This window comes from Aspergillus tanneri (genome assembly GCF_003426965.1).
Source record: "Aspergillus tanneri strain NIH1004 chromosome Unknown AapTan_2_pilon_pilon_pilon, whole genome shotgun sequence".
Lineage (NCBI taxonomy): Eukaryota > Fungi > Ascomycota > Eurotiomycetes > Eurotiales > Aspergillaceae > Aspergillus > Aspergillus tanneri.
This window is the reverse complement of record NW_022984629.1, coordinates 916,867-936,991: the sequence shown is the minus strand read 5'-3', so window position 1 is coordinate 936,991 and position 20,125 is coordinate 916,867. Positions and strand designations below refer to the sequence as shown.

At 47.2% G+C, this 20,125-nt stretch overlaps 7 protein-coding genes across 7 annotated transcripts; 4 read left to right on the top strand and 3 right to left on the bottom strand.

The window, feature by feature from the left end:
- Nucleotides 1-4: 4 nt before the first annotated feature.
- On the bottom strand, nucleotides 5-1,637 carry ATNIH1004_000280 (aminotransferase, class III; the record flags this gene model as incomplete). The annotated part of the gene is made up of 5 exons (XM_033565002.1): nucleotides 5-265; nucleotides 333-785; nucleotides 861-1,207; nucleotides 1,269-1,574; nucleotides 1,625-1,637. 5 exons carry the CDS (start codon nucleotides 1,635-1,637, stop codon nucleotides 5-7), a joined length of 1,380 nt encoding a protein of 459 aa, XP_033430759.1.
- Nucleotides 1,638-5,869: 4,232 nt separating this feature from the next.
- On the top strand, nucleotides 5,870-7,849 carry ATNIH1004_000279 (cytochrome P450; the record flags this gene model as incomplete). Its single annotated transcript, XM_033565001.1, has 7 exons — nucleotides 5,870-6,068; nucleotides 6,135-6,264; nucleotides 6,330-6,521; nucleotides 6,590-6,741; nucleotides 6,792-7,036; nucleotides 7,116-7,387; nucleotides 7,453-7,849. The coding sequence occupies 7 exons, from the start codon at nucleotides 5,870-5,872 to the stop codon at nucleotides 7,847-7,849; spliced, it is 1,587 nt and encodes a 528-aa protein (XP_033430758.1).
- A 1,072-nt stretch (nucleotides 7,850-8,921) lies between these two features.
- On the top strand, nucleotides 8,922-9,795 carry SEC65 (RNA-binding signal recognition particle subunit SEC65; the record flags this gene model as incomplete). Its single annotated transcript, XM_033565000.1, has 2 exons — nucleotides 8,922-9,339; nucleotides 9,437-9,795. The coding sequence occupies 2 exons, from the start codon at nucleotides 8,922-8,924 to the stop codon at nucleotides 9,793-9,795; spliced, it is 777 nt and encodes a 258-aa protein (XP_033430757.1).
- Nucleotides 9,796-10,473: 678 nt separating this feature from the next.
- ATNIH1004_000277 (putative C6 transcription factor) lies at nucleotides 10,474-14,106 on the top strand (the record flags this gene model as incomplete). The annotated part of the gene is made up of 7 exons (XM_033564999.1): nucleotides 10,474-10,695; nucleotides 10,752-11,287; nucleotides 11,343-11,382; nucleotides 11,443-12,478; nucleotides 12,534-12,850; nucleotides 12,911-12,981; nucleotides 13,035-14,106. The coding sequence occupies 7 exons, from the start codon at nucleotides 10,474-10,476 to the stop codon at nucleotides 14,104-14,106; spliced, it is 3,294 nt and encodes a 1,097-aa protein (XP_033430756.1).
- Nucleotides 14,107-14,643: 537 nt separating this feature from the next.
- Nucleotides 14,644-15,396, bottom strand: ATNIH1004_000276 (translationally-controlled tumor protein; the record flags this gene model as incomplete). Its single annotated transcript, XM_033564998.1, has 4 exons — nucleotides 14,644-14,728; nucleotides 14,795-14,954; nucleotides 15,029-15,305; nucleotides 15,361-15,396. The coding sequence occupies 4 exons, from the start codon at nucleotides 15,394-15,396 to the stop codon at nucleotides 14,644-14,646; spliced, it is 558 nt and encodes a 185-aa protein (XP_033430755.1).
- A 1,207-nt stretch (nucleotides 15,397-16,603) lies between these two features.
- On the top strand, nucleotides 16,604-17,936 carry sur2 (sphingosine hydroxylase; the record flags this gene model as incomplete). Its single annotated transcript, XM_033564997.1, has 2 exons — nucleotides 16,604-17,294; nucleotides 17,362-17,936. The coding sequence occupies 2 exons, from the start codon at nucleotides 16,604-16,606 to the stop codon at nucleotides 17,934-17,936; spliced, it is 1,266 nt and encodes a 421-aa protein (XP_033430754.1).
- A 531-nt stretch (nucleotides 17,937-18,467) lies between these two features.
- ATNIH1004_000274 (uncharacterized protein) lies at nucleotides 18,468-20,009 on the bottom strand (the record flags this gene model as incomplete). Its single annotated transcript, XM_033564996.1, has 1 exon — nucleotides 18,468-20,009. One exon carries the CDS (start codon nucleotides 20,007-20,009, stop codon nucleotides 18,468-18,470), a length of 1,542 nt encoding a protein of 513 aa, XP_033430753.1.
- Between the last annotated feature and the right edge of the window lie 116 nt (nucleotides 20,010-20,125).

The following is a 20,125-nucleotide window of genomic DNA, read 5'->3' as shown; positions in this document are numbered from 1 at the left end:
AACTTCACCTAGCAGTCGTGATGTTAGCAAAAACACGCTCAATAACCTTACCAGATATTTGCACAATGATATCAATCTCTTCCTTTGTCACGTTATAAGGAGGAGCAAGAATAACATGATCTCCCTGCGTTCCCTCCACCGTGCCCGACGCAGCATAAAGCGAGATCCCATACATTGGGTCCAGACCTGTCTCTTGTATCTGGAACGCGACATTCACCAGGGGAGAGAAAGGCTCCTTGGTGGCTTTATCCTTGACAAATTCAATCTATAGCAACAATTTAGCAACGAGACTAGTCCCCCATACGGGGTTTTCAACTTTAGTAGAAACTCACCCCCCAGAACAAACCCTTCCCTCTAATATCTCCCACATTTGGATGAGCCTCCAATCGACTCCTCAGCCGGCCCTCAAGATACGCCCCCATATTGCGTACATTCTCGAGAAGATTCTGCTCCTCGATGACCTTCTGCACCGCCAATGCAGCCGCACAGGAAACAGGATGACCCTGATAGGTATGGCCGTGTCGGAAAACGCCCGTTCCCTTGTCCAGGGCTTGCACAATGTTCTCGCCAATCAATACCCCAGAGACAGGAGCATACCCGCCTCCCAGTGCCTTTCCGATGGTCTGTAGATCTGGAACAACGTCTTCCTGTTCCCATGCGTGTAGGGCCCCGCAGCGACCCATGCCGCACATCACTTCGTCGAGGATGAACAGCGCGCCGTGTTTCTCGCACACGGCCTTCATAGCTGGGAAGTAGCCCGGTACTGCGGGGACGGCGCCCATAGCCTTAGAGTATCCGGTTTAGCGGTATCAATGATAAGGGGGAAGGGACCTGATTCAAGGAACAATTGGAACACATACCGCCCCAACAATAGGTTCAGCAATGAACGCGCAGACATTCTCCGATCCCACGCGCTGGAATTCAGCTTCCAACTCTGCTGCAAGTCGAGCAACATACTCTGCGTCGGATTCGCCATCTTTCTTGCCCCGGTATGCATAGCAAGGTGACACGTGCGACGTGTTCTGGGAAAGCAATGGCTCAAATGGCTGACGACGGATGACATGACCTCCTGCAGCTAAAGCACCCAGAGTAATCCCGTGATATGATGGCGATCGGGCGATAAATCTGGTGCGTTGAGGTTGCGGTGTCGGAAGCTCAAGATAATACTGGCGTGCGAGCTTCAGTGCTGCTTCTACTGCCTCTGAACCTATTTTCGTTCGTTTAGGGTTAGAGTTCAGCTTATTTCCGCAGCATGGTGAGAGACATACCCGAGCTAACAATGTATAGTTTGGACAACTTCCCTCCCGTCGAATCAGTGAGAAATTGCGCTAGTTCTTCTGTCACCTCAGTGCTGAAGAATGCTGAGTGGCAGTATGACAACTGATTGATCTGGTTGATCACAGCCTGATTGACTTGCTCATGGCCGTGACCTAGACAGGATACTGCCGCACCACCGGTTGAGTCAAGAAACATGGTGCCATCTTCGAGGAAGATATAGCTTCCTTTACCACCGACCGCTTTCTTGGGGACAAAGCGGGTGTTACGGTGGAGGACTGCGCTTCGCGGGGTAGAATCTGTTACAAAGTGAGATCATGACTGTAACTATCGAGGTAACTATGCGTACGTGTCTCGGCCATGGTGCCTCCGAAATAGATGGATATAGGGAATTGGTATGGATGTCAGGTGTAGAGCAAATTATAACAGTCTTGAAATAGCATATGCTGACAGACAGCCGTCGCCCAGCCGACCAAGCGCGTATATATACCTCTTGCCCTATTACCTCCACTTGCATATACGACGTGGTGCGGCGGAATCGGGATGCCGCTATAGAGAACCCGAGCAAATGGTTGGCCCTGGTCGCCGACCTCGGTTATTGCTTTGAGTCATGCGGGGAATGGTTCCGCCCTATATTGTAGATCCATAAAGAGGTGAATGTGTATCGTATGGTCTGACCAAACAATATAAATGTAGTGTGTTGCAATCATGTCGAACTTGCTATCGATTGTTCCATTCTGTCGCACAAAGTATGAAGATTGTCTTGTCTAGCAGCTAAGCACTACAGAGCCGAACCAGGTGATACTATTCTGGGCGTTGTGTTGGACGGGGGCGATCGCTTGGATGGCTCGTAGAGAACTAATCCTGGAGCGGCTGTCTGACAACGGCTGAACGACGAGCGATATATGGGTATAGGTATAGATCTTGGTTTCCCCAGCGACAGGAGGTAAGTACATAGACAAGTAAGGTCCCATGTATATACACTGCAGAGGGCTGAATCCACACTAGCAACAGACGCCTTATTTTTACCGCGAAAGCACTAGTCGCATTTTTCATTCCAGATTATTGAATTTAATTGCTGTAGAGCGAGGACTTGTGCATTCCCCCTGTGGCTAGCTTTGCCTCTTTGGCCTTCCGATACGCTGTCTTGTAACTAATCGTGCGACTGACGAAATAGTTAGCCAACACCCTTCTTCTATTGCAACGACAGAGCAGCAAATTGAACCTTCCTCCGGTGTTCCCAATCTTTGCCAGGGTTTTTCGCCAAACCCCAACCTCTCTAACAATGGCTCAGCCATCTTAACGCACGTTGTGGTGTGTCTTCTCTGATAATCTCAATACTCTTCGCCATAGATTGTATCATTAATGTTGATACTGTTGACAATGTTAAAAAGAAGATTTGGACGGACAGCCGGCACAAGACCGCTCAGATAAATTACTGGGAGTTCGATCTTTACAGCCCTATCAGCTCAATCAATGGCAATCTTATAGCGGAGAATCTTGTACATCTACATACACGCCGACTGGTCGCAACCGACTTCCCCCAATCTAACCACCTAGATATTGATATTATTATTATACAACCACAAGAACAGCAGCAATCTACAGCTACTCAAGGTACAATACCACATCTTGTACTATATGTTATAGACTTAGCTAACGCTAACGCCAGCGCCAAATTCTCCAGAACTTAACAAGCACCAAGTTATATGCACTCGAGATGAAACAATGTTAAAACTTGCAGAAATTGTGGATTCGCAAAGTGTGGCACACCAGAAAGTGGAAAGTCAGTACTCTTACTTCTGCTGAGGTGTTGGAAATCAGGATGCCTAAGGCAACCTCGGATATCCTAGGTCCCGTAGTGATCTGATATATCACACTCAGGGGCTAAGGAACACGTAGATATAAGGAAGCGTTAGTCTACGTTCGCTCTAGAAAGGAGAACTCACCATGCGATACTAGATCGCACGATAGCACAATATGCACTATCCAGTCTCTGCAATCCTAGCACCTCACAACATACCTTCTTCCCCTAGAGAATCCAACATGAGGGACTATTATGGCCGGCAAGGAAGGACAGTATTTTGGCTTAGGGTGTGGAAACAAAGCCTTGATGAGCTTTATTATGGGAATCCTTGGATAAATTTCGCTCTGATTATTGTGCGCAGTTACCTGATGTTAAAAAGGAAACAAGATATCTTCGCTGACGGTAAAGTTATTATCCTAGATAAAGCACAAGGGTTATATGGAGACACTGCATTCTGGAACTACATTGTTAGAAGTATCCGGAGTAGGATTGGGTATAGGATAAAGCTATGTTTTTCAGCGTATACGGTAGCCCATCAGCGGGCATGCCATACAACAAAAGAATTATAGGACGCCAGTAGACTTCAGTCCTACAAATCGTGTCTCATTAACCCCATCATTCAAACCAGGTTCGTGGCCTATAGGTCTATCCTACAACAAGGACTAGTTTGAAGTGGTCATAATAACATTACGTTCTGATCAACTCGTTGAAAAGTACACTGTTGACGGAGACGCTCCGAAGTATATATTTAATCTAAACAAACAGCCGTCCCGGGGCCGTAAGTTCGATTCTGGATTATCTTTTCCAGGTACGTAACATTCTTGTTATGGCCATGCTCTGTTTAGCGAAACCTATCTGGAGTTAGATGTACCGCTCTGAGGTGAAACATGGAGTTATTTTTACCTTAACAGAGAGCTATGTGGTGCAAGCCTTGGTAAATAATAGTAATGTCCTCAGCACTCTTGCAGAAACTGTTATTGCTTGATCTTTTCCTTCTGAAGATAAATATACACCAGAAGCTATGAACATCCTTAGCAAAGTGCTAGAGGATAGATATATTCTGATGAGTGAGATAAAGATACAAGACATTAGTATAAACATGGCTCGATCCACAGGGCAATTAAAAGATGGCACTAGGCAGTTATATAGTATCAGTATTCTTCCATCACGCGTACATAAAACTAACATTCCGTAATGTATAGCTTTTATGTTCTATTCAAACATATTTTAAGTATATTGAGTACATAATTGGCAAAACGGAACTAAGTTCCGGAAAATGCCTACAATTCAAAGTTTGTGCAAGAAGGCCCTTGAGTAGTTTTCAAAGAAAAGCCTTCAGCATTGCATGCAAAGCAAATTGTTAACTGCAGGGAAACTGCGACCATTAGAGGCTCAATATCAGGATGAGTTAACTGTACAGGGCGTTCAATGCTGTAGTAGGTCGAGGCGTGCCAATCTCCAGCAAATGGCCCTGGAGGAGTGATAGCTAGTCGACTTTTGGATTCCATAAAAGCAGTGGGGGATCGAGTTATTTAGGGACCATAGCCAAGTTACTGAGCATTGCGATCAATTTAAGGAGGGTGGATGATACTGTCCATGGATTCAAGCCGGTATGCTTGAGCATTGGATAATAATTAACTGTGCGATGTCTTTGCCAGCCAATGGTATGTAGTCTCTCGTGGTGCTTAATTATATATTTTTAATTCCTGTCATGCCGCTCACATTTTTATAGAGCACTTAGAGCCGAAACTGTGGCGTGCTGTCTTCGAAAGTGATTATTCCCAGCTGCTGCTATTGGATCATGTTGTGAACTCAGGGGAAATGGGGGGTAGGGAGCTATTCTATCAGCTACAGGCCAACTAGCCTAATTAGGAAGTAGATGTCATTCAGTGGAAACACCAGGAATCACAGTATCTCAACCAACTGAGTCTCTTGCATTCCTATCTGGGTGCTCAACTAACTAAAGGATTGAGGGGTAGAATGGATCGGTAGATATTTCCACACTGCCAAGTCGGGCGGATTAGGTATAGTGTTTCCGTAACAGATCATAAGAACAGTCATTTGGTAGGCCCTACTGTTTAGTAAATTGAGGACCAGCGTTGTCCTGTACCATTGTCCTTTGGGCGCTCGATCTCGTCAACCTCAGGCCCAGCTGCACAGAGTATTTAGCAAGACCTTGAAAGGTGCATACAGACTATACACGTACGGAGTACTCCATGCACACGTACTCTTATGGTATAAATAATGCGGGGTTAACTATAAGATCTGCTTAATGTAACAGCAGAATCCTATGTATTGTGTTTTCCCTGTGCTAGGTAGCGCTGATGTGGGCTGTGGTTTTGAGGAAGATAAACAGGATGCAAATTATGAAGGAGGGGGCAAGTATAGCTTCGTGTCCCAGCATGGAGTCGTCGTAATCTAACACTTTAGGTGACCAGATATATCCTTGTCCCGATGGCGTATATTGGTGATATAGCTTGCAGGAAATGAGCTCCACCAGCCATCCCTCAGGCCAACCATGCGATCGATATGCGTTGATCAGTGCAGCTACCTTGCTGTGGTTGCCACGGGAATTTCAGCTGAGCAAATGCGCTGTCAGGCAGTTCCTTTCCAGTGCATCAAAAAGAATATCTAAAGTGGCTATAACAACGCCTCCATATATTATATTTCTGCTTTTTATTTTCCCACGGCGCCACCACGCAGCCTGCCCCAGCCTTTGTGAAACTGACTTCCAGTTTGAAAATAGATACTTACCTCGTCAAAGACATAGCTGCATGCGGTATTTTAATGTCTCTCCTTACCTACTTTGCCCTAGGCTTAATTGGCCTCTATGTCGTGAAATACTTCCTTCCAGTTGCTCGCAGAAAGGATTTCCCATCGTTGCCACCAGGTCCCCCATCGAAGCCTATCATCGGCAACTTACTGGACCTGCCTCCAGCCGATTCGCAGGACTGGCAGCATTGGCTAAAACATAAAGAACTCTATGGTATGGAGATATCTGCCGGAAGGTTACCACGGAATCAATGGGATTAATCGGCGTCCACTCGGCCAGGTCCCATCAGCTCGGTCACGATATTCGGCCAGACCCTCATCATTATAAATGCGCATCACATAGCAGTTGAGCTCATGGAAAAACGATCGGCACTACACTCTTCGCGACCATATCTACCAATCGCCGAAATGTTCGAGGCCCCATATAATTTCATTTCCCAACCGCATGATAAAACAGCATCTGACCACCTCACAGAACTGGATGGAAGGATACGCTCGGCCTTCTGCCAAACTCTGGCCGCTTCCGGGCGTATCGCAAAGCTGCCCATCGAGAGATGGGTACCGCCACGGCAGTCTCTAAGTACAATGGCATTCTGGATGCTGAGTCCCATCGGTTCTTACTCCGAGCGCTTCGTGAACCTGAAAGTCTCATTGGACATATACGGAAGTAAGCTCTCTCTTCCTCCTTCCCTCAGCCTTCCCGGAAGTCTACTAAAAGATTTCTTGCAAATTTAGAGAGTCGGGTGCCGTTATCTTAAAAATTGCATACGGTTATACCATCGAACCGCATGCAAGTGACCCTCTGGTCGACCTTGTGGACGAAGCCATGGACGACTTCTCTCAACTTGTGCTTCCTGGAGCTTGGCTGGTAAACTTTGTTCCCTTGCGTAAGAAGTGTAAGCCTCTTTCGTACGACATAAACTAATCAACTGGACAGTGAATAACCTACCAGAGTGGTTTCCCGGTGGCGGTTTTAAACGGACTGCGAAGGCCTACAAAGAACGGGTAATGGCCATGAACGACGCTCCATATGAATTTGTGAAAAGACAAATGGCACGCCAAGAGCATTCGCCCTCTTTCGTGTCCAACCTGCTAGAGCAGAGCAATGTAGAACCGGGCTCTGAAGAGGAGATTGTGGTGAAGTGGACGGCTGGTGCGCTTTACGGTGGAGGGGCTGATACCGTGAGTTTTTCCTGCCTATTCGCCTGACAACGAGGTCGATCTACTGGATAGTGTTTCACTGGCTAAACGGATATGACAGACCGTCTCTGCTCTTACCTGCTTTTTCATGGCCATGACATTATATCCCCACATCCAGAAGAAGGCGCAGGAGGAAATCGACCAAGTAGTGGGCACAAGTCGCTTGCCGAATCTCGAAGACCGTGACAAGCTGCCTTACATTGATGCGCTGGTCCAGGAAGTCCTCCGATGGCACCCTGTCACACCACTTGGAGTGACCCATGCGTCCACCCAAGATGATATCTATAATGGCTATCTCATTCCCAAAGGCTCGATCATTGTTCCAAACATTTGGTAAGTTCCATCAACCTCCCCTAAGTCCACACAGAAGGCAAACCACTTATCTCGGAGAACTTTAGGGCTTTCACCCATGACCCAAGTCTATACCGTAGCCCGATGGATTTCAACCCAGAACGCTTCCTTAGCGCGGACGGACATACGCCTGAATATGATCCACGTTTGCTTGCGTTTGGATTTGGACGTCGTATCTGCCCAGGACGACTGTTGGCTGATGCGAACATTTATCTGACTATAGCTCGATCTCTGGCTGTGTTCAACATCACGAAAGCTGTGATAGATGGGCAGGAAGCTCCTGTTAATCCCAAGTTCCTGACGGGAATTATTAGCCATCCCGCTCCATTCGACCTCAGCATTAAGGTGCGCGGTTCGAGACATAAGGAACTTATACAGGAAGTTGAAAAGGAGCACCCATGGGGAGAAAGCCATGCAGCGGAGATTTCATTCCACATAAAGTAGGCTGATAAGCTGCGGTGGGTGGAATCAATCTTGTGATGTGGTACGGTCAAGGTGATATTCAGCTGTTTTTTCTGGCTTATTAGGGCTAGCTTTGCCTTCTAAAACCTCAGCTCTAGATCAGAAATCGTACCTGAGATATCATTGTCGGACTATGGTGTTCTCTTGTCCCTTTGGCTTTCAGCAAACTCTGATACTTCAAGACTAGCTGGATATTGGAATCAAGAACTGATTAGCCCTATTGTAGCCGACTGCTGGTTCTGTGGAAGATATAATATCTAAATGTCACTTTCAGGCTAGCAGAAGCTGCTTGAGATCAATAAATGATAAACCAATGCGCACAAGATCCAACAAGCCTGTACTACCAACCTAGTTAAGTATATATTGTAGTTGTGGACAATTGCTCCTGGGAACAATAGATTAAAGTATCATACACGAAGACATAATCAGTGAGCTCGGAAGTACAGGTGCGAAGCATCTTACGATAAATATCTGGTTAAATTATGTTAAATAGCTGTTCCATGTGCATTATTGTATCCCACATAGATAACAATATAAAATGCCTTTAAATGTTAAATACAATTTTAAGATTTGCTAAATGTACGCATAGCCTTTTGGTCGAGTTGCCTTCACTTAGAGTAACTTCAACAGGAAATACTGCTTAGCATTTATATTAACATGGAGAGGTGAGTATATACATTGCAGCCACCATACTTCATCAGGGAGGAAGAACCTTCAAGGCAAAACCAAAAAAAAAAGAAAAAGAAAAAAGAAAATCTGTACGTATATTCTTTCTCTCCGTCTTTTTTTTCTTTCTTTTTTTTTTTTTTCTGGGTCAATGATCGCAATTAAATGGTGGAGAGATCTCTCCGTGGTCAAGCAGGCGGTAGCTCTCCAACGGCCACCAAACCCGATTCTGCACAGAAAGGCCAGACTTACGGTTCCAACCTCGACCTCCGCCAACAGATAGGTAACCACCAAATTCATTCGATCCTACCCCCCGACCTCCGTTTCACGCTCGGCTTTTCCGAATTCAAATTCGAAATTGAGGATCTTAATCGCGTGAAAAAACACCATGTCTCGAAACGCGCGGGTTGAGGAAGTGTACGACTCTGATCCAGAAGAAGTGGCTCCCTCCGACTTTAACAATGAATCCATCCTGTCCGCGGCAAATATACCTGCTCCTGGTTCATCTTCGATACCGATGAGACCCGCCCCTGAACCGCAGCGTGAAATTCCCAAACATTACCAATGTCTTTATCCCGTCTACTTTGACAAGGCGCGGTCGCGCGTAGGGGGTCGAAAAGTGGGTGCAGAGCATGCTGTTCACAACCCCTTAGGGAGGGATATTGTGGATGCGGCGCAGATGCTAGGACTAAAGGTGGGATTCGAACCGGAGAAGTTTCACCCGAAGGACTGGGCAAATCCAGGACGAGTGCGTGTGCTCTTGAAAGATGAGAACGGGAAATTGGCAAACCCGAAGATTAAAAACAGTGAGTCAACATCTCCCGTCTTAATTTTTGTCTTACTTGGTCCTTTACGTTGCTTCCAAGCCCGTGTTGCTCTAACCATAGGGTTTAACGTGTCTAGAGCATCATCTCTACATTCTCGTGGCTCAATATCTCAAAGCCCACCCGACGACCGAAGAATCCCCGTACCGTTTGAGAATCAGAGGACTTCCAATGCCGGAGAAACTGCCCCCCGCTCCTCCTGCTCCCCGTGGTTGGAAAATTGGGAGTATCCTACCGATACACTCCCCGGCTTACAGTGGTGGTGGAGTCAGCGACAACCCGCTCAAAGATGCCATGGCCGAGATGCAGAATATGCAAGGTATGCCCGGAATGCCTCAGATTCCTGGAATGCCTGGAATGGCAGGGATGATGGGTGAGCCATCTGGAGGCAGCAGCAGCGAAAAGAAAAAGAAAGACAAGAAGAAGGGAAAGGCTTAAAGTGGTAGATGAGATGGCGATACAAAGCACTATCAGCTCTTTTTTTTTTTTTTTTTTTTTTTTTTTTTTTTTTTTTCGCTGTCAATGTGTCATGTGCGTTTCTAGTTGCATTGCATGGGCGTGAGGGCGTTTGTTGATTTACACCTATAGAAGGCATATTACTGTTCTCTGATATCACGTTGGAATCGAAGATGTATTTTACGACTTGTGCTATATCTCTGACATGACTGAGGTTATGGGAATATTTGCATATTAGACTGTGGCATATTGATGCAACCCGTCTTGTAGATAGTAGGACTTAAAAATTTCTCTATTATTGTTGTTGACTTGTACACGAAGAATGAAATGGACGCATGACCCCATTCTTTAAGTGACACGAGAAGCTCGGAATTATGCTACAGGTTTATCAATGAAGGCAAACTTTATTATTGGTGGAAAAGGTCGATCATTGATAATGCCGACCTTATCCCAGACACGAACTTGTTCAGGACAAGAAAATCCATTCCTTAACCAATATCCGACCTGAAAACTACAGTGACATGCAAATCGGTTCTGTCTCCGTTTTCTGTACAGCTGTCTGACCCAGTTTGATCCGTGCTCAATCTAATCCTCCATGAACCGACCGTTTGATTTCGCCAACGGCATCAACGACCCCGCCACCACTGCGACCGCACGGCCATGAATACGAGCCCAACAAATGGAGACCCTGGCCATGGGGCTTCACATACAGGATCGAACGCTCAGCTTCGATTCAATAATGATTCTGCATCTGTAACTGCTAGCATTCGTGCGCCATCGTCCAAGTCCTCGGTCGGGAAAGGAACCGGCCGCCAGATCACACGGAATCGCGCCAGCTACAGTTGTCACACCTGCCGGAGGCGGAAGGTCAAATGCGACAAGGTACATGATGGATTTTACATTGTATGTGGGCTGTGTGAAGTGCTAATGTCCGTCAGGTACACCCCGTGTGCGGAAATTGCGTAAAAGCCGGAAGCGAATGCGTCTACGACGCGATGCCCCAGAAAGACGAGCTGCGCAGTGGTCAAACAAAAGACGGGCATCGCGTTAAGCGACGCAGGGAGTCATCACGACCAGTGGAGGACGATATCGATGGATTGCAGTCGGTGTATAGCCATCTAAGACAAGCTAGGTCTTCGGAACAGAAAGCAGGATCGAATGGGATCGAGGCCCGGCTGGATAAGCTTACATCAATGATCGAGCGTCTAAGTAAGACGAATCAACCGTTGGATCCGGCAGAGAGGCAGTTACTGGCACAGAACGCTCAACTGGAGTCTGCGAAAAGGGAGGTCCGACAAATTAATGGTCGGCCATTGAAATCATCCGGCAATTCTCGCCCCGACAGTCCCCGCCGTGCAACTGAATCGAGTGGTGATGAGTTTCCTATTCCGTCGGGCCATGCTACTGACTTGGTAGATCCTGTGGGTAGTCTGAATCTCGGTCACCTGAGCTTGGAGGATGGAGGCAGGTCAAGGTATGTCCTTGCATTACTATTGCGCTGGGTTTGCTTGGGTCTAATTGAGAATTAGATATGTGGGGACCACCTATTGGGCTTATATATCAAATGAGGTATTTCACAGGAAATGTATCCGTATTTGTATGCAGCGCGATTGCTGATGGAGATCCAAGATCAACGAACTCAATCAATTACTGCGAGACCAGAATCGCTCGCACAATGACTCCGCGGCTAATGAGAGCTCCGTCGATGACTCGATGTCTGACCCAACGGCGCGGACACCAGGTAGCCAATGGAAGTTTGGCAGTAGTCCTCGCGGGGTAGGCGCGGGGAGCAGAATGTCTACCGGTGAAGCCTTTCAGAAATCGGTGCTATTTCCTTCGAGTGAATCACCATCTGTGATGGAGAAGGTTGTCGAGCCAGAAATGCTGGAACATGTGCCAAACAAACGCCAAAGCCATATCTTATATCAAGGATTCATGTCCGGGATTCACGCCATTAGCCCGGTGATCCATCCCCCGACGATTTTGAAATTATACAATGCCTTTTGGAACTGGTACGATTACAGTAGTTATTCTGGCGAACCTTGTCCGGATCCATCATTCATACCGCTGCTATACGCCATTTGGTATGGTGGATCAATCACCGTATCGATACGTACCATCAAGGCCGAGTTCAACATTTCTTCACGGTCCGCACTTTCGCAGACATTCAATGACGAAGTTACACGATGGTTGACCAAAATATCGTTCCCTCGCAGCCCGTCATTGCAGGGCCTGGCTGCATATCTTTTGGTCCAAACGATACTTTCAAAGGAGGAAGAGCCTCTCACAAGCAGCTTGTTTGTAAGCCTGGCTATGAGGGTGGCGCAAACGATGGGACTGCATCGTGATCCTGCCAAATTTGGCATCCAGGCTCATGAAGCAGAATACCGCCGACGCATATGGTGGCATATTGTGCATATGGACGGTGTTGTTGCCATGTCCAGTGGACTTCCTCCTTTGGTCAGCGATGAAAATTTCTGGGATGTGCGCGAAGCTAGTGAAGTGAAGGATACTCTACTGGGCACTACAACAGCAGAACATTACGAAAAACTAGTCGCTGCGGGCATGCAGCCGCGCGACAATCCCGATGACCCAACTGTCTGTGGCGGACCTTCCCTAGTGAACGTGTATTACCTATTAGCCCGAGGCAAATACGTCATGGCCTGTGAGCGACTCCTCCGTGAGAATTATTTTCTCAATGGCTAATAGTTTGAATATAGGTGCTGTTCGGCGAATATTGAAGATCCAGCTAGGCATTAAACCCATAACCCGAAGGGACATGGAAGAACTTCGATCAATTCTTCTTGATCTCCAACTTCAGCTGAATTCTATAATAAACCGCATTCCTGAGTCGACGGCTACCCACAGTTCTCCAGATAGCTCGTTCAAATCCGCACAATCTCCGGTGGAAGCTAATTCTAGTGATGCCGAGCTCCCTGGGATAGGGCCTGGAGGTTGCCTAGAACAATACCACACGCCTGTTCTTGTAGCCTTCCATAAATGGGCGAGGATACTTCTTTCGCTGTTTATTGATAAAGTGAGTTCTTGGAACCGTGGTGTGCTTAAGCATGGTTATACTAAGTCGATCTCATATAAGGCCTTCTGTGTTGCCTACCAACCATTTCTTAAGAATGCTAAGAGCCGCATATGGCCGGCTGCTAGACAAAGGTATGGTTGAATCTGCTTGCTTTTCAATGGTTGGAAATTTCTAATATACGCAGTGCCCTTCGTCACTGTCATGGTTTCATGGAGAAATTCATCTCCCTTGCCTCCGACCCTGAATTCCAGCCGTTTCATTGGAGTTGGCCCGGTAACCACCAGCCAATGCATGCTGCCATGATAATGCTTATTGACCTCTACGAACGACCGTCGAGCCCTGAGGCCCCGAAGTCTCGGGCATTTATCGACAAAATCTTCTCACTTACCGGCCCCGACGGAGGCGTGGTCGGGGGTGAAGATGGCATCTCGACCCAACGACCTCTGAAAGACGGAGGCCGCGAAGCTTGGGATATGATTCGCAGGCTACGCCTGAACGCATGGCAGAAGGCTGGTTTAGATCCGCAAAAGCTATGGACTGAACAGGCACAAGAGCAGGCTGGCGTCGCCTCTGCGCCTGATGAATACCCTTGTGCCAGCGACCCCTACTATGCTAACAATGCAGGCTCTCCTTCTGTTACCCCGATGTCGTCGCGGCGGCAGCTATCTGATTTCTCGAAACTGTTCTACAACATGACCCGTTCTCATTTGCTTCCTAACCCCGTGTCTACTCTGCGACCCAGCCCTCTTCGATATGAGGTACCTCCTCCTGCCGGCCCAACTTCCGTCCCAGCAACTCCTGCCGCGGCCCCTACGCCGCAATTCGCCAAATCTCCTGTGACGAATTCTTATCCTGTTGATAACGTTCTTGTGGGGTCTCCTATAACTCCTTCCGGAATCATTCCACCATTCAATGCTGCTATTCCAAACCCCCAGTCAGGCACTACCCCATCACCGTCAACTCTCCTCCCCTTCATGGACATAACCTCCCCATCCAGCCAGCCCCTGGCCGTCCCAACACCTCCGTCAATGGTAGATCCGAATTTGAACTTTGACTGGGACCAATGGGACGCTGTCTTCGGCCAGCATCTTCCTGTGGTAGATGAGCTCATGGAGCTAGATCCAGTTACGGGATTTGAATTTGGAGACCTTGGAAATACGAATCCCACTGGTGGAAGCCAAGGTGCTGCTAGCATGCCAGGGGGTGAGGTGGGAATACATGATGTTCGTGGCCCTGACTGGGTTGGCTATTGTTAAACTCTCCTCCCGTGATTCTCTTGGATTTGTATATTCTACTGGGGCTGGTTAGCTCGACACCAGCTGCGGGGTTGTTGTATTCTAATTATATATCCTATGCATTTCTTGTACATAGTATTCAACTACTGAACGACTATACAATATTGACGCAACTATTATATTTGGTTACGTATGACCGACGCACGGGATACCAAAAAATAATCTCGACGTAAGGCACGTGAATTCTATTTTTTCAGCATTCCAGGTTCCCCACGAGTGACAGCGCAAAACGTGAACGATGAGCTAGATATCCTAATAGGGTGATTGAGAGACGTAACAGCTATGGGATTCATGAGGCGTGACTCTGATCAAGCAAGATACAGAGATTGCGATACGAAGGAGCTAGGATATGAAAAAAAAACAGGTAGGGTGGCCAGTGAGATCAAGTGTATATCTTCAAGTGACGATACTCCCTGTCCTGCTCTGAATTAATATGCTTGCAAACTCTGATCCATAATTCTTTAATTCATGAGATGTTTTCGGCAACAATTCTAGAATTTACACCTTGGTCTCCTCAAGGCCGTGCTTCCAGAGAGTGGCGTAGGGGGTGACACCGTCCTCACGGAAGTCAATGAGAATGTGCCTGTAGTAGCGCGTTAGCGATGTGATCAAAAATGGATACGAAAATAATCCAGGAAGAGGTACGTACATAGCATCACCATCCATAGACTGGCCCATGAGAACATCATAGTTATCGTAGTTGGCAAGAAGCTTCTTGACACCAGCGGGGGCGTTGGACTTGAACTCGTCGATGGTTTCGGCAGGAGCTCCCTTCTCAGTGAGCTTGGTGAGGACCTTCTTCATGTAGGCTGTAAGGCAGATGATGTTAGCTATCGCAGAAGCTAAGATTAATTGCTTTGGAATATTTGGAGTCGGAACATACTCTTAAGGTGAGCCTTGAAGGCATCCTTGGAGGGCTTCATGCCCTCCTCGGTCTTGAGCCAGACGAGACGGAACTGGTCCTCGATGTCGTGGACCATGACGGACTCACCCTCACCGGCCTCCTCATCACCACCCTCAGCAGAGGGGTTGGCACCCTCCAGCTCGAAGTCCTCGTTCACTTTCTTGAGGTACTTGCGGCAATCGCACTGGTAGAAAACCTTGTCGACCTCCTGGATCTTGAAGGTGTCGGCGAGCACTTCATCTCCAGAGACGATATCCTACGTATTAGAAAGAAGTATGTTAGTTGACAGTCATGTAACATATCATATGTACAAGAATGGGTAGATTATTGAGCGGTTTTCCTGTCATTCTGATTGACATGAAAGAGGCGGGGTAGGCATGCAGCCCACCAAGGAAGTGAAGAAAAGTAGATACCTTATAAATGATCATTTTGATGGTATGAAGGAGAATAGATCCCACGAAGAGGTCAGAGAGAATGAGACGAGGATAGGGGGGTTGAAACAGAAGCTGGAGAATGAAGAAAAGGAAGAGAAAGGAAAGATCCGCTAAAGAGGAGAAATTTTGAAGATTATTTAGTGGCGCCCGTTTGTTTTCTCACGTTTTGGTGGGGGAAGTTTTTTCTTTTTCTTTTTTTTTTTTTTTCCTTCCCGCTTTTTCTCCTCGGGTTTTCTGAGGGGCAAATAGAACGCTAGTCCTGTTCGAGTCTGGCCTGGTCGTCTGGCTATGGCGGTTTTTGTCTTGCAGCTTAAGGAATCAGGTAATAGTGTTGCTTGACTGGCATTTGGTTGGTGGCAAAATAGTAAGTTTAAGGGGGCCCAATTGATTCCAGGGAAAGTCAGATATCGAGGACATGGATGCTGGTCATGTAGTTTTGCGAAGTTCCACTCTCTCTTGCTGGGGCATCAGGGATGGATGCCTGAAGGGATAGGCCACTGAACTGGATGGAGATCACGGAGAATCTGTGTAGTAAATTAAATACAATACATTACCCATCCGCACCTCAGAATTTGGGGAAGGAACGGCGCATATTACCGACGTCGAACAAAACCATACATCCAGCGTCTTGATCGATCAGATTAATCGGCCGGCATTGCCTTCCTGTGGTGCCACTTCTTCACCTAACTTCATCCAACCCATCCATCTTTTTTCTATTTCCTCCTTTCTCTTTGGATATTAATTTCCTGCTACTGCCGACACTCCTTTCCTTATTTCTTGACTGCTTTTTTTTTTTTTTTTTTTTTTTTTTTCCCCGCAGAACGCCCGTTCCTTGTAGAACCCCATTGCCTCCCCTTGCCTGATTAATCATCGTGCGATCGGTTTCTCAGCTGGGCATCTCGTCCCCTTATTCTGGATCGCACTCACAAAGGTTCCAGCATTGCCAGTCCACATACAGCTTCTCTTCTATATATTCATTGAAGGCGTGGTTTTGTAGCAACTGTACCAGCCAACCTGGACCTTTGTCACTACTGAAACCTACAGATGCACTGAATCCTCTTGAAGCACCTTGCGCCTTCACTTTTATTTCTACAGACTTTGATAGTCTGCCATACTCAGAATGGCGGCAAACGTTTCGGTTCTACATGACCTTCCGCCTCTTCCGACCTACACCCTTACGCCCCGACCTCCCGTCTGGGCCCCTATCCCCGATAATATCTTGTCGCTGATCCTACCAATAATTGCCTACTGGGCGTTGTCTATGATCTATCATTTCATTGATATAAATGATATCTTTCCACAATACCGGTTGCACACCCCGGCCGAAGTTTTAAAACGCAACCATGTATCTCGTTGGGAAGTGGTGAGGGATGTCCTTTTACAGCAAGTCATTCAGACCATCGCCGGCTTTGCGGTATCATACCTTGATTCCCCAGAATATATTGGAAAGGAAGAATATGAAGTTGCAGTATGGGCCCGCCGGATTCGAGTGTTACAGCGCGCCCTTCCTCGTCTAATGGCTTTATTTGGGATCGATACTTTGGGATTAGGGAGAAATATGTCCGAGAACGGCTACACAATACTTGCAGGAATTCTAGCCGGTGGCCGATATCCGGGACTCACTCAATCTGTTGTCCTGGAGAATGGGTCAGAGAGCGTGGTCCCTGCATTTGCTGGCTGGGAGTTGGCAACTGCGAACTTCATCTATTGGTACTTCATTCCAGCTCTGCAGTTTATCTGGGGTTTATGCGTTGTTGATACCTGGCAATACTTCCTTCATCGGGCAATGCATTTGAACCGCTGGTTATATGGTGAGTGTTCATCCCGTATCTCACGGATTTGGCTGTTAGCTATTCGGTTTCTGATCGGTTATGACAGTCACGTTCCATTCGCGCCACCATCGCCTCTACGTCCCATATGCGTTCGGTGCTCTCTACAACCATCCAGTGGAAGGATTCCTTCTCGACACGGCTGGTACTGGTGTTGCGTTCTTGACTGCGCAAATGACCAACCGCCAAGCTATGTGGTTTTTCACCTTCTCTACTGTCAAAACTGTTGATGACCACTGTGGATACGCGTTTCCTTGGGATCCGTTGCAAAAGCTCACATCCAACAATGCGGCCTACCATGATATCCATCATCAAAGTTGGGGCATTAAGACAAACTTCTCTCAGCCGTTTTTCATCATCTGGGATCGTCTACTTGGAACTCAATGGAAAGGAGATGTAAAACTCCGTTACGAGCGATCACGGGAGTCTGCCCAGAAAATGTTGGATGATGAAGCGGCTTTCGCTACTGGCACGACGGAAGAAACTGCGGCCTCCATTATTTCTCCGGATGAGTCTGCAGACTCCAATACCCGGACTCGTATTCGAAGAAAGACTGTGACTCTCTCCCCACGAGTCGACAGCCTGAAAGGCTCCAAGCATGGTGTTGCTAGTAGCGTTCTGTAAAAAGACTCAGTACACGCACCCTTCTGTGCTGAAATATTTTGTACTGCTAATAATTTCTTTTCTTTTCTCATTCTCTTTTGCCCCCCTGAGCCCCCTGTTACAGTGGCATAGCCGCAGGACAGCTCCATGCCTCTGCAGGACTATTTTTTTATTATTATTATTTTTACGCTGTTCACTACTCTGTGTTAATAATTGTGTGCTATGATTATAGGGTACGACAACCTTCACTTCTTCAATTGTTTAATATCTACCTACACTTTGCATGAGAATGGACTTGGCCAATCATCAATACCGTTTTTATTCCTTTCAATTCCGGCGATTTTATGTATTTATTTTAGTTTTCTCCTATTCTATTCTCCCACAAAGCTAAATGATACGCAAAGCTGTTAAGTGACAAAGGAAATCAAACATAGACAGTGGGAATGTTGTGACGGCAGCCTGGAAACCTTAGTGAGAGGTTGAAGGTGCAATGTAAGCCCAAGTTGATTTACTTCCCCCCCCCTCTTTTTTTTTTTTTTTTTTTTTTTTTGATCAACGTTGTTTACGTTTATGCAGAGTAACTTCCCTGGGGTTGGCTTCCTTGGGTTTGGATAGGGCAACCGCGTCTGCACAAACGAGACTCCATGTGGTATCCCCAGGTCCTGCTGCAGGATCTGAATCGTCCTCATAGTCGGACTCAGAATATGCCAACTCCACTCGTGGGCTAAGCAACTGTTGGTAATCGATTGCAATGCGCTCTGCAGTTCCGCTATTTCCGGGCACCGTGTGTTTAAGTCCCTTAGATATACTTTGCAATGGACATAGCCCGTGGATAATCTTCTTCCAGTCCACCTGAAGGGAAGGGATGCACCTGCTCCCACGTTCGACAGAAGCAGACGCTGATACACGCTTTTGTTTTGTGTCAAGCGACGGTTGAGCACGAGACTTGCCTTCCTCCGTGGCTGATGACGGACGGGGCGGGAGCTCCTTGCTTTTGCGTGCTTCATGCTTGACTGGCTTGGTGACGGTGTCAAGTGCGGGAAATTGCTGACGCCCACTCTTCCTGATAGAGAGGGGGTTAACAGGAGGCAGCTTATCATTTTCCTCTATCAAGAGGTGGTAGGATGCGCTGTCCACGTCTTCTTCACTTGGCAGAGCGGCGTAAGTGCCAATAATTTCATCTATAAGTGAGTCACACTCCACCGGATTGGCTAATGAGGTTTCATGGAAATTGTCGACCTCCGTGGGGATGAAATCACTAGTCGCTGCGTCGTTGTTCCGGTCCCAGAAGACAAGGATAGTGTGCCTCTTTGCACCGTTGTCATCCCCGTCCGGATTATCGTTGGGCTCTATTTTCTTGAAATATTTGATAGCTTCCTTTCTCGCTGCTTTCAAGTCATATGCTACCTGACCACTCACATAAAATATCTCGGTAGTAAGGCGTCTATGAGTGCAGATACCCCCGTCGACAAATCGAAGTAGCCTTGGGGCTCGGTGGCTTTTTTTCGTCCTAGTTCGACTTAGAAGCGTTGTACGAAGATTCTGCAGCCACATAGGCGTGTCTATAATTTGCGCCAGCAGGCATGCCTCACATTTATCCTCGTCAGTATGGACAGTGACTGCTCCTAGACTATTGATTGGGAACGATGTATTCCACAATATCTGTCGGATATCGTGGAGACCGGTCAACAATTCCCTAAGACACTCATTGAGTTTGTCATAGTACCTGTCGAGGAATTTCAAATGACCGCCGACTTCACGCTTCAGAAGAACCGAAATATGATTTATGATATACGGATTTAATCCCTTGTGTGGCTCACAGAGAAAGGCAGGGCAGATGACATCATTGGGAACCATTCGAATGAAGGCAGACCTGCGGAGGACTGCTGGAAGATTTTTGATTGCCTCTTTGACTCCGTCGTCTGGTGCGGTGGGTCGTCCCATATGGCTGATATTGTCTACGTTCAGGGCACCAATTAGCATGTCCATTTCGGTCTTTGTGAGATCATTTATTGTCACAGGATACCTCTGTTTAATTGAACGGACCAATGCTTTCTGCACCTTGTTCGCCTTCGTCGCCATGTTGCTGGCCATGTTGCTGGATGTTGCTGGATGTTGCTACTAGGCGCCTCAATTATGGCTGCCACGGTTCGAGGAGAGCTTGGACTGGAATAATGGACAGAAAAATGTTGGTGAAGGGGGTAGAATTC